General features: G+C 45.8%; 1 protein-coding gene across 1 annotated transcript; it reads right to left on the reverse strand.

Annotated features, from left to right (window-relative positions):
- Nucleotides 1–62: 62 nt before the first annotated feature.
- MAP1LC3A (microtubule associated protein 1 light chain 3 alpha) lies at nucleotides 63–1769 on the reverse strand. Its single transcript, XM_082432273.1, has 5 exons — nucleotides 1544–1769; nucleotides 1165–1220; nucleotides 979–1085; nucleotides 504–673; nucleotides 63–229 (listed from the first exon to the last, which is right to left on the reverse strand). Exons 1-4 carry the CDS (start codon nucleotides 1581–1583, stop codon nucleotides 511–513), a joined length of 366 nt encoding a protein of 121 aa, XP_082288399.1. The 5' UTR covers nucleotides 1584–1769; the 3' UTR covers nucleotides 63–229; nucleotides 504–510.
- Nucleotides 1770–13371: the final 11602 nt, after the last annotated feature.

Below are 13371 nucleotides of genomic sequence, written 5' to 3' on the forward strand. Positions count from 1 at the left end.
CCGGCCAGCTGAGAATGGTGTAGGGCAGCCCTCCCCACTCCCCAAGCAGCTGGAGGCAAAGGGCCAGGCAGGCCTGAGCAATCTTTATTCTGCAGAGGAACAACGACCACAGATCCATACACCATGTCAAGACTGGGTGAGCCAGGGGCCAGTCCTTCAGGGGTGGGCAGGTCCAGGCATGGGCAGCACCTCAGGTCAGGGAGGGACAGATGGGCAGACAGGCAGGGGCCTAAAAAAAAAGACAAACCACACAGAGCAGGGGTGCTAGGGGCTGCTCCCAACCTTCCCCCATCCCAGCCAACACCCAGAGGGGCAACCCTAACATGACTAGGCCAGGATCCACCCAGGGGCAGGGTAGGTGCGGTTGGTGCCCCCTGGCTAGGACGTGGCATCCCCACCCAGCCCACCAGGGGCAGGGGCAGAGGCAGCTCAGTTCAGGTGCCAGGAGCTCCCTGGGCAGAGCCTGACAGGGCCCCCCCACTCCCAAGCCAACCCCCCCCTACTGCTGGCTCAGAAGCCGAAGGTTTCCTGGGAGGCGTAGACCATGTAGAGGAAGCCGTCATCGTCCTTCTCCTGCTCATAGATGTCGGCGATGGGCGTGGACACGCTCACCATGCTGTGCTGGTTCACCAGCAGGAAGAAGGCCTGCGTGGGGTTCAGCTGCAGGCGGCGCCTGAGGTGGACGGGAGGGCAAGCCAACCGTGAGGGGCCTGGCTGTTGGGCGAGTGTAGCCCTGACCCGCTCCCCAAAATGATCCTAATCCTCCACCTCACACCCATCCCAAGCCCTTCTAGAGGCTCTCACCTCTGACCGGACACTGACCCCAGCCCTGACCTTGACCTTTCCCAACCTCCCCACAACAGGGACCCAGCACCTGTTCCCGTGCCCCACCCCCACCCCTTCCTTCTCAGAAGGACCCAGCCCCCTGCCTGACCCCAGCTGGACCCAATCCCCCTCTGACAGCTGCTGCCCGCGCACCGGATGATCTTGACCAACTCGCTCATGTTGACATGGTCCGGGACCAGGAACTTGGTCTTGTCCAGGACAGGCAGCTGCTTCTCACCCTTGTAGCGCTCGATGATTACCTGGGAGCGGGGCGGGGGATGCGTGAGCCCGAGGCGGGGCCTGGGCCGGGCGGGGATGGGAGGGGGCGGTGGAACTCACCGGGATTTTGCTGGGGTGCTGCTCGCGGATCTGCTGCACCTCTTTACAGCGGTCGGCTGCAGACAGCAGTCGGGGATGAGGCCGGGCCGAGGTCCTCCTCGCGGTTCCGCCCCGCCAGTGCCCGAGGGGCGGCCCCGACCCCGCCTCCCCGAAGCCCCCGCCCCCGGAGCCGTCGGGCCCTAAGGCCCGGGCACAGGACCGGGATGCGAGGCGGAGGCCCCGGCCCAGGCCCCAGCCTGCTTCCCATCCCGAGGGTCCAGCTCCAGCCGAGCCTGACGTCACGGAGCTGACGTCATCTGCAGCAGTCGGGTCGGTCGGTCAAAACCCCCCAGCCCCCACGCCCCCACCCCGCGCTCGCAGAGCGCCCGCCGGGCCTCACCAAAGCTCCGCCGCTGCTTGAAAGGCCGGTCTGAGGGCATCGCGCCGGCCCGGCGGGGCGCGCAGGCCGGGGCTCTGGGGCGCGCGACGCGGGGATGTGGATGCGGTGCGGGGGCTCCGGGGGCTCCGCGCCTCGCGCTCAAGGGCTCCGAGGCTCGCGCTGAGCCCGGCGACGGCGGCTCGGGGAGGTAACTCGCCCGGCTGACGTCAGGTCACAACATTCCTTAAAGGGGAGGCCGGCGCGGCGCTCTCATTGGGCCGACGCAAAGTCCGCCCGCCCGGATCCGTGACGTCACGGCGCAGAGAGCTTGGATTCCCGGCCCAGCGCCGCGAAGGGGCGGGGGCTCCCAGGGCGCGTCACAGTCCCGTGACGTCACGGCCTGCGCAGAGGTGGGCTGGGCGGGGTGCGGTGGGCTGGGGTCCTCTCCCTGAGGTCCGGGCTGAGGGGAGACTAGGAAGCCTGCGAGGCCGTTGGGAGAGCAGGCTCGCAGCTCTGGCGGCGGGGAGAGCGGGGGGCCAGGCTGCAGCACAGCATCCTTCTGTTCCCACTGTCACTAAGTCATCTGACAGCGCTCACTCAGAGTCTGTTCCGTTCCAGGAACGGTAGGAGGCACTGGGGATGACAACACTAAACCAAACGTCCTCGCCTTCGTGGAGCTCATGGTTAGAGAAAGAAAAAGGTGGTGGTCGGGGTGGGGGCGGGGATAAAACATGAAGACACTTGGAGCAAGACACTAAAAAGGAGCATAAAGGTTTTAGAAGGAATTTCTAGAATTGAAAAATAGAGCTAGCGAAATTCGAGTCTCAAAGGATGAGGCAAGAAAGCCAATTAGATACAGCAGAAGAGAAGATCACTGAACTGGATGAAAGAGTGGAAGCCATTAGCCAGAAAACAAGCCAGATGGAACATATAAAAGAGGAAGTGACAGGAATGGTAAGGTGAGAAGAATAGGTTCAATCAGCGTTCCAGAAGGAGAGAAAAGAATGTGGGAGAGGCAGTTCCTGAAGAACTTCCACAATTGACTAAAGACCAGGATCCTCACTTAAAATCCAGAACCGAATAAATAAAAATAAAATCTCATCTAGACACTTTGTAGTGAATTTTCAGAACTCTAAAGAGAAGAAATTAGACAGAAAAACGATTAGTTTGTGGAGTACAGAGCAAGGAGCACAGGACACAATAACAGGACTGGAGAGGGTAATCAGAGTTTAAGTGTCCTAAGAAGCTTCATTTATTTGAGAGGAGGAGAATAAAGATAATTGGTAATTATCTGGCTTTGTAAAATCAAGTATGTATTTCAAACACTTCAGAGAGATCACTAAAAGAATAGAAGGTTTAACTGCCAATGCACAAAAGAAAAGTTTAGTAGAGGGTATTAAAATATAATTGAAGGTAGAAAAGGAGAAAAAGGAAGCAAAGTGAAAAGAATGGTACATAAATGGTACAAAACCAGAGGTAGAAAATGTTTTACATTCATCTATTAAAATAGAGATGAACAGATTGGCCAAGAAAAATAAAATGCAGGTCTATGCTGTTTACAAGAGGACATTTAAAACCTAAGGGCACCAAAAGTAAAGAGTTGGAAAAAAAAGTGTATACTAGAGAAAAACTAACCAAAAGATATACCCATAGCAAAATCAGACAAAATAGGCTTTAAGGCTAGAGACATTATTAGTGATAAAGAGGGTCAACACAAAATGATGAAAAGAACAATTTTCTAAGAAGATATAACAATTTTGAACTTGTATGTTAGAGGTTAAAAAAAAAGGCTGAAAGTGTATGAAGCAAAAGTGACAGGATACAAGGAGAAATTGCCAAGTCCTTCATCACAGTGGGAGATTTAAAAACTTTTTCAGTAACTGATAGACCAAACAGCCAAAAAAAGGATATAGAAGATTTTAATACCATTAATAATTCTAATCAATTGACCCTGGTAGAACCCTGAACCCAATATGTTACTTTCAGGCACACAAGAAACATTTATAAAAAATGACCTGTGGGGAATGTGGGAAACAAAGGAGTCAAAGACAACAGATGGGGACAGGGAAAATTACAGAATACATTTTAGGGGAAGATCATGGGTTAATTTTGGGGAGGTCAAGTTTGAGATGTCTGCTAGCTTCCAAGCAGAGACATAGAGTAGGCCAGGCCCCAAGACAAATCTCAACAGATAATCAGATAATTAATTTCATACAGACTGTGTTCTCTGACCACAAGCAAGAGCTGAATAAACTCCAAATCTTTTGATATTTAAAAACACTTCTAGGGACTTCCCTGGTGGTGCAGTGGTTAAGAATCCGCCTGCCAATCCAGGGGACACAGGTTCGAGCCCTGGTCCAGGAAGATCCTGCATGCCGCGGAGCAACTAAGCCCGTGTGCCACAACTACTGAGCCTGTGCTCTAGAGCCCGCGAGCCGCAATTACTGAGCCCGCGCGCCTAGAGCCCGTGCTCTGCAAGAGAAGCCCATGCACCGCAACGAAGAGTAACCCCCGTTCACCGCAACTAGAGAAAGCCTGAGTGCAGCAACGAAGACCCAACGCAGCCAATAAATAAATACATTTACAAAAAAAACTGAAACACTCTAAAAAAAATTTTTTTTTAAAGAATTAAAAAAAACACTTCTAGAAAACTCTTTACTCAAAGATGAAGTCATATGGAAATGAAAACTATTAAGGTCAAACTAAAAATGAGAATACATATAAAAACTCCAGTTTGGGGGGTGGGGGAATAAAGCAGAATTTACAAGATTTGTAACCTTATCAGTGGTATTAGGTAAGAAGAAATATGGAGAATTTATGAGCAGAATGTCAAAGAATTTCAGAATGGAGTAAGTGTAAACCCAAAGAAAGTGGAAGGAAGATAATAATGAAGAGCAGAAATTGATTAAATAGAAAACAAAAGCACTAGTATGTACCACAAAACAAAGCTGGATCTTTGAAAAGACCAATAAAATAAACATTAATGTGCAAAAGGGATATAACTACAGATATAGCAGAAATGACAAAAATAAGATTATAAACTTTATGCCAGTACACTAAAAACTTAGATGAAGTGGACAATTTTCTAGTAAAAGATAATTTGCCAAGACTAATTAAAAAAGAAATAGACAAACTGAGTAGCCATATACAAAAAACAAAAAGTAGTCCAGATGGCTTTTTAGTTGAGTTCTTTCAAAATAATAATAAAAAAAAACCAAACATACATCAAACATTATACTTAATGGTAGAACACCATACTATATGATAAATGTTAAGCATTATTCCCTTTAGAGCCAAGAACAGAATTTTTAATTGTATTATTGAACAAAATGCAAATATTGCATGGAGGGGCCAGCCAGAGTACCAAGACAAGGAAAAGAAAGGAGCAAAACTATCATTCACAGCCAGAAAACCCAAAGGAATCTACAAACAATAAGAGATTGCTAACTAATAAAGTCTAACAACACACAATACTAAGTTTTAGGGTAATATGGGAAAATGAGAACTCTTTACACTGCTGATGGGAGTGTAAATCATTTCAGCTACATTAGGGAGCAATTTGACAAAATCTACCAAAACTGAAATGCTCATATCCTTCAAACCAGGAATTAAACTTGCGGGTGTGCACATGAGCCCAAAGAAATACAGTTAAGTATGTTTATTGGAACATTTTCAAAATAACAAAAAAAAAAAATTGGGAGCCACCTAAATGTCCTATTAAATATCTTGTGTAACAGAACAACAGGACATTCCTGTAGTGAAAGAGGGAGAGAAGGGGTCAGCAAACTTTCCCTTTAAAAGTACAGACAGTAAATATTTTCAGCTTTGCAGGCCATATGGTCTCTGGCAACTACTCAGTTCTGCTGGAGTGTGGAAGCAGGCCTAGACAATCTGAATGGGCAAGGCTGTGTCCTAATAATACTTTATTTGCTGAAACAGACAAATTTGGCCTGAGGGCTTTAGTTTGCTGACTCTTGATCCAGAGCTGTGTGTGTCAAAGTGGACACATCTCACATACACAAAGTTGCAGGAGATTGTGATCAGAGTCATTAAGAGCAGCTGAAAGAACTAGGTTGGCCATGGCCTTGAGGAAGTGCTTACACCTTTCTTTTGTCAGCCTAAGCCTTTGGGGATAGGCCCATCCCCCAAATCCCAAGGTCTGTGCTCCATCTTTCTCTTACCTGACCAGTCAGCAGGGCTGACACTCCCTCCACCAGTCCTCTGGTTACTCTGCTCACTTCTTCCTCCTCTCCTCCATCTTCCCTGAATCCAAAGGGCTGGCCTACTCTATGTCTCTACTTGGAAGTCTAGCAGACATCTCAAACTTGACCTCCCCAAAATGAACCCATGATCTTCCCCTAAAATGGACTCTGATTGTAACCCTCCCTCTCCGCATCTGTCATCTTTGACTCCTTTCTTTCCCACAGCCCCACACATTCTCCAGGCCCAAATCCTCTTGGCTCCACATTCAAAATATCTCCAGAATCTGACCACCTCTCACCACTTCCACTCCTGCCACTCAAGTCAGAGCCACCATCATCTCTTGTCTGTCTACTGCCATCGTTTCCTCCCTGGTCTCCTTGCTTTGGCTTTGCCCACTTGAGCCTGGTCTCACTACATCGACAAGAGTCCTCCTGTGCACACAGGTGTTGGATCATGCTATTCCTTCACGCCACTCAAAGTAAAAGTCAAAGGCTGAACAGTATGCCATGAGGCCTGCAGGATCTGCCTTCCTGCTGCTCCTCTGGGCTTATCTACCTCACCCTTGCCCCCTTGGCTTCAACTACACTGGCCTCCTTGCTATCACTATTCCGGGAATCCCAGACACACGTGTGCCCCAGAGCATTTCTGTACTTACTGGTCCCTTTCCCTGGAGCATTCTTCCCCAAGATCTCTTTGTGGCTCACTCTCTAATTTCGAAGGTCTCCTCAGGGAGGCCTTCCTGAATGATCTTATTTAATACTGCAGCCTCCACCCCAGTCACTCTCTATCCTCCCTCCCAACACCTTGCTGAATTTTTTTGACAGAGCAGTTATCACATTCTAATATGTTATATGCTTTTCCTAAACATTTTGTGATGAAAACTTTCAAGCGAATAGAACACTTGAAATAATTGTTTAATGACCACCCATATACCTACCAGTTACATTCTACACTTAACACTTGCTATATTTGCATTATCACTATCTGTCAATCTGTCCATGCATCTGTTTTATCTTTTTGATGCATTTCAGTAAGTTGCAATTCAACATTTGTTGATGATAAAAAATCTCAACAAAGTGGGTACAGAGGGACGGTATCTCAACATAATAAAGGCCATATATGACAAGCCCATAGCTAACATCATACTCAAAGCTGAAAGCTTTTCCTCTAACATCAGGAACAAGGCAAGGATTTCCACTCTCATCACATTTATTCAACATAGTATTGGAAGTCATAGCCAGAGCAATTCGACAAGAAAAAGAAATAAAAGATATCCAAAATTGGAAAGGAAGAAGTAAAACTGTCACTATTTGCAGATGACATCATATTATACATAGAAAACACTAAAGACTTCACCAAAAAAACTGTTAGAACTAATAAACAAATTCAGTAAAGTTGCAGGATACAAAATCAATATACAAAAATCTTGCATTCCTATACACTAATAACAAATTATGAGAAAGAGAAATTAAGAAAACAATTCCATTTAAAATTGCATCAAAAAGAATGAATTACCTAGGAATAAATTTAACTAAGGAGGTGAAAGATCTGCACACTGAAAATTAGAAGACACTAATGAAAAAAACTGAAATAGACATAAATAAATGGAAAGATATTCTGTGCTCATTTGGATTGGAAGAATTAATATTGTTAAAATGTCCATACTACCCAAAGCAATCTACAGGTTCAGTGCAAGCCCTATTAAAATTCCAATGCCCTTTTTCACAGAAATAGAACAAACAATTGTAAAATTTGTATGGGGGGGCTTCCCTGGTGGCGCAGTGGTTAAGAATCCTCCTACCAATGCAGGGGACACAGGTTCGAGCCCTGGTCTTGGACGATCCCACATGCTGTGGAGCAACTAAGTCCGTGCACCACAACTACTGAGCCCATGTGCCACAACTACTGAAGCCCGTGCTCCTAGAGCCTGTGCTCCGCAACAAGAGAAGCCACTGCAATGAGAAGCCCACGCACTGCAAGGAAGAGTAGCCCCCACTCGCCACAACTAGAGAAAGCCCGTGCACAGCAACAAAGACCCTATGCAGCCAAAAATAAATAAATTTATTTTAAAAAAATAGTAAAAAATAAAATAAAATAAGATTTGTATGGAATCACAAAAGACCCTGAATAGCCAAAGGAGTCTTGAGAAAGAAGAACAAAGCTGGAGGCATTACACTCCCTGATTTCAAACTACATTACAAAGCTATTATAAAACAATATTGTATTCACATAAAAACAGACACATAGATCAGTGGAACAGAATAGAGAGCCCAGAAATAAACCCATGCATATCTGGTCAATTTACCTACAAAGAAGCCAAGAATACACAATGGAGAAAGAACAGTCTCTTCATGGGAAAACTGGACAGCCACATGCAAAAGAATGACACTGGACCACTGTCTTACACTATACACAAAAATCAACTCAAAATAGATTAAAGACTTGAATGTAAAACCTGAAACCAGAAAACTCTTAGAAGACAACAAGTGTAGGCCATGACCACCAACCTCACTTCCCACATGGGACCTTGGACCTGGCCTTTCCTTCCTCTGGGCCTCACTCCCTTGGTCCCCTTCTCTCTCTCTAGCCAAGGGAGTGCTCAGTTCTCACCCCACCTCCCTGAATGACAGGGCCAGGGTTGCCACCCCCTTCCCCTCCTGCTGTGTCCTTAGCCCCTGCCCTCCCCAGACGCTGGCCCTTAGAGCTGGCTGGTCACCTGGTGAGGTTGCCTCCCCTTGGCCTTTCCAGCCTCCAGCTGTTCCTCAGCGTTCTCACCCTGCCTTGGCCCTCAGCTTTCCTCAGCCCTCTCATGTCATCCTGGTCATGTCCACGTTCACACCCATTAGTGCCTCCAACATGACAGTGACTCCCAAATCCCCACCTCCTGCCCTTGACTTTCCTTTCAGGCCTCCTGAACAAAGAATGTTTAGGCTTCTCAAACTTCTCTGAAAACTCAAGCTCAAAATCTCCTCTGAATGTGTTCAAAAACCTGAGATGACCTATCAGTTTTGTTTTCTTCTTGGAAACAACCTCCTACCCCATTCAGCATTTCTTTCTAGGTTTACTACCCAGCACCCTTCACCACCATCCTGACATAACCCTTTTGACTTTCTCTCGTGTTGGAGCCTCAAATTGCCTGGATACCCTGCTTTACACTCTTTCCTTCACTCCCTTATTTTGATGTACATTCTTCGGTAGCTCCCTGAGAAACGGTGCATGGCAGATAAATACACATGACCTTCTATTGTCCAAAAATATTTACCTTATTCTTACACTTGGCTAATAGTTTGGCTGGGTATGGAACTCTAGGTTGTAAATTATTTTTAATCAGGATTTTGAGGGCATTCTCTTCTAGTTTCTAATGATGCTGTTGGGATGTACAGTGCTGTTGTGATTTCTAATCCTTTGTACCGTTTTTCTTTTTTCTCTCTCTGGATCATATCTGTCCATAGTGTTCTGAGATTTCATGATGATGAGGCCTGGCATGGGTCTTTTTAAAATTAACTGCTCTAGACACTCAGATCTTTCAATGTGGAAACTTATGTCCTTACTTCTAGAAAATATTCTTATAGTCTCTTGTTGATAATTTTCCACCCCACTTTCTCTTTCTGGAACTCCTGTTAATCAGATGTTGAATATCCTGGACTGATCCTTTAATCTTCTAAACTTTTCTTTTCCATTTTCTTTTTTCGCACCTTTTGGGAGATTTTCTCAACTTTATCTTGCAACTCTTCTGTTGCACTTATTCCCTTCAAATTTTTTATCTTTCAAAAGTTCTTATCGCCAAATGATATTTTTGTTATAGCCTCCTGTACTCTTAACCAGGGCATGAAGGACTATGCCAGTGGTTCTCAACCCTAGCTGTATGTCCAGGGAGCTTTTACAAACTGATGATGTCCAGAGCTTACTCTCAGGGATTATGATTTAATCGGTCTAGGGTGGGGCCCAAGCATAGTTTGGTTTTTGTTTTTTCAATTGGTCATCTCATCTTCACTAGAAATAAGCTCTTGCCACCATCTCCTTTATGTCTAGACTGGGACCTTGGGCATAACAGGCATTCACTAAATAACTGAATGAATAAACAAAGCACTCTTTTGCAAAGGAAGATTGCAAAATAAGAACAAGTTACAGGCAGTCTGCTACTTTTGCTCATGATGTTTTTCCTAAATATATATGAAAACCCAATACCTGAAAGTCAAACAACAGTCTTGCATGTCAAAAGTGCTTAAACCCAGATAATTAAAAATGATGAAATTCCCTATTCCACCACGCCTTTAGGCAAGTCTTTAACAACATATTTCTTGTGAAGGAGGATGTTAAACTGTAATTACTTTCCTCTCAGTTTCTGCTGAGACCCCAAGGCAACACTTGCCATATGCCAGGAGAGGAACAGGACCAATGCAGGACTGAAAAACAAGGTGTCTCAAAGTGAATTCACACTTCTGCCTCATCTTTAGCCTATAAAAGTGCTAGAAGTTAGAGGACAATTTTTAGAAGCTGTGGATGTACTTGAGTCTCACCATCCATGGAGGGAGGTGGTAGGGTGATTCTGCTTCACCTTGAATCAATAGAGAGGGAGTGTGTAGAGAGGGACCCTGAGAACCAGGAGCCAAAAGGAAAGTTACAAGGGGCCAGCCAGAGCGAGCACGTCACCCAAAGTAAGGGAATGGAAGGTTGGGGATGCACAACATAAGGTAACGGGGTTGGGGGGGGACAAGGGGCAGGTTTTTGAAAACCCGTGTAAAACGTACCAGAAGCACAAGTGTCAGCTTTGAACACGCACCAGGCTCCGAGAGGAAGAAGCCAGTTCACAACAGTATTGAAGAAGTATGAACTTTCCTCCCCTCATCGCACTCCCCTCTTAGCAACACGGGCAGCACAAGGCGGGGGGGAAAAGGCCACAGCCAAGCACTTGCTGCCCCTCCACTGCCAGGGGCAAGACTGGCAGCGGGCCCAGCCTGGGGAAGGGGTGGCTTTTATCTCCAAACACCGTTCAAAAGTTTTGTTACACTGGACTGACGCGTCATCTACCGATGGGAGAAGCCTGGGACTTGCCCTACATGCCATCCAGGGGCAGAGGAAGAGCAAGCCCCAGAGAATAAAGTTAAAGACAGTGGGAGACCCAAATAAAGTTGCCCTTTGATCCAACTGAGCTTGTTTAACACAATGGTAGGACCAGCACTTTGAATGTGTTTGTGTTATTTTCTTTCTTGATTGAATATGATCAGTTTAAGTTCACTGACACTGGATTGCATCAACCAATTTGATGTGCTTGGCAATTTAATGATTTCTACCTGCTGCAGTGATCAAATTTATGAGATCTCCACTTCTTTTTCTTTTTTTTTTTCTGGTAATTCACCAGAACCTGGATTTGGTGTGGAAAGATGGTTTAGGGTTCTCAATGAAAAAATATACAAAAGTGCAGTTGGTTTGAGAGTCAAATATATGAAAGGGGAGAAAGCCTATAATTCCTGGAGTGTTTTTAGAACACATTTTTGGAGAAAGGCAATACCAGCTCACAGAGAAACATCAGAATTCCAGAACAGTGGCAAGTACTGAAGTGGAGGAATAAACGGTGAAGGGAGAGGACAGCTGCAGCATTTTCCCTGGGAGGCAAACATTACCTGAACTGCAGGTCCCCTGCTCAGGGACCCCAGCAATATATCACACCTGAAGGGAATCAGAGAGGGGTTGCCTCTGGTGAATGGAGGTGGAGACTGGCTGGGGAGCAGCAGGAGAGCGCTTTCTGGGCTGATGTGATCTTGAAAGGGGGGTTGGGTTGACAGGTGTGAGCGTTTGTTACTTAAGTGGTAAACTTAGTGCATTTCAGTGTATGCAAATCTTACCCACTCCCCAAATAAAGGTAAACAAACTAATGATACGCATGTTGAAGTGTTTAGGAGTGTGTACCGTCTGCAACTGTACTTTGAAATGCATCCAAAAATTGGATGGATGGAGGAATGGATACTTATGTGATAAATACAGCAAAATGTTATTGTAGCAATTACAGAATTAAATGGAGAATATAAAATTATTTCAACTTCTCTGTATGTTTAAAAATTTCGGGACTTCCCTGGTGGTTCCGTGGTTGAGACTCTGCGCTTCCACTGCAAGGGTCATGGGTTTGATCCCTGGTCGGGGAAGTAGGATCCCGCATGCCAAGCAGTGGGGCCAAAAAAAAATTTTATTTTTTCATAATGTTGGGAGCGGAAACACCCTGCTCTTTTGGCAAATATACTTCTGAAACCCAGAAGCCATGCCCTTCCCTCCCACCCAGGACAACGTCAGTTTCTAACCTTAGTAGTTATTTTATTCCTGTACACTTGCTACTTTTAAGTACAGAAACACTTGGGTATTTACATGTGCTGCACCATTATTTAGACTTCTTAAAACCTGGAGTTTAGTCCAGGGTACATGAGTCCATGCTGCATCACACACTGGAATGAATGCAAGGCAAGCTTCCCAGGTGTGAAAACCCGTTGCCCAGGGGACTAGGAGGCGGAACATCTTTATGTTCATGGGTCATCCGGTTTTCCCCAAAGCCAGAAGGAGCCAAACTCTCCTCAGGACCTTGAGGGAAGTTTTATGACGGAGAACTTTAAGGCAAACAAGAGGGGGTGGTTGAGAAACTAAGCGAAGAGAGGAGGGCCAGGTCTTAAACTCTTTCTAAACTCTTGCTCTGTTGCCAGACCTCCCTCTCCCCTCTACAGAAACCCGACCTCTCCTCTGGGGTAATTTATCTTAATCAGACCATCTTCTCCCATTATTCTTCTTGGAGAAACTCAAGACAGAAGGACAGGGGAACCTTAGACTTGGATCGAAGCCTCAACAGCCTCTGAGAACAAAAAGGAGATAGTGGTGGCCATGCCTCACTTTCCTTTAAACCCGGCATCTCTGAGGTAATTACTGATCCAGTGTCATTTTGCTGCAGTCCTGCAGTCACCACCTCCCAGGATGTGCTTCCTGGTCCACAGGGACAGGGACAGCATGCAGTGATAGCTCAGAGAATCAGTTTTATTTGAAGATTTGGGGAAAAGTATTTAAAAGGATTATTTCTATATTAACACAAACATATCGATTATGGAGTGGAAAATTCCTATGATCTTTCACTAAAATAGATTTTGAAGAAATTTTGCCGAGACCTTATAAACTATACTTCTAGGCTCCCAAGGGTACATGTTTTACTCCCCTGATACTGTTAAGAAACTTCACTGGAAAATTTAGAAAAGCATTTTTGTTGGATGGAAGAACTCACACTGTAGTCGGAGGTTACTGCCTGGGAAGGGAGGAGGACAATGAAGGGGAATTTCGAGGTTTGCATCATAGTTTTAAATCCTTTCCCTCTGTATCAAGAAACAAAAGACAAAAAGAGAACCTAATAAAAAATAAATACATGTGGTTTCTGGGGGAAAAAAATCCGAGTGCTGCTGGATGACAAGTGGCCTACAGCCTCACTGAGTGGCCGGTGCAACCCCTCATCCCCACCGCACCCCAGGACTCGAGTCTAAGGGAAGGCAGATGCTTACCCAGGATGAGCTCGCTCGGGTGAACCAGACCATCTGGGATTTCTGGGGAAGGTAGTGTGGAAAGAGCAGAGCTTTTGGAGTCAGACACCTGTGCTCCCGGCTGTGAGACCTCAGGCAAGT

The sequence above is a fragment of the Balaenoptera physalus genome (genome assembly GCF_965194825.1).
Source record: "Balaenoptera physalus genome assembly, chromosome: 16".
NCBI lineage: Eukaryota > Metazoa > Chordata > Mammalia > Artiodactyla > Balaenopteridae > Balaenoptera > Balaenoptera physalus.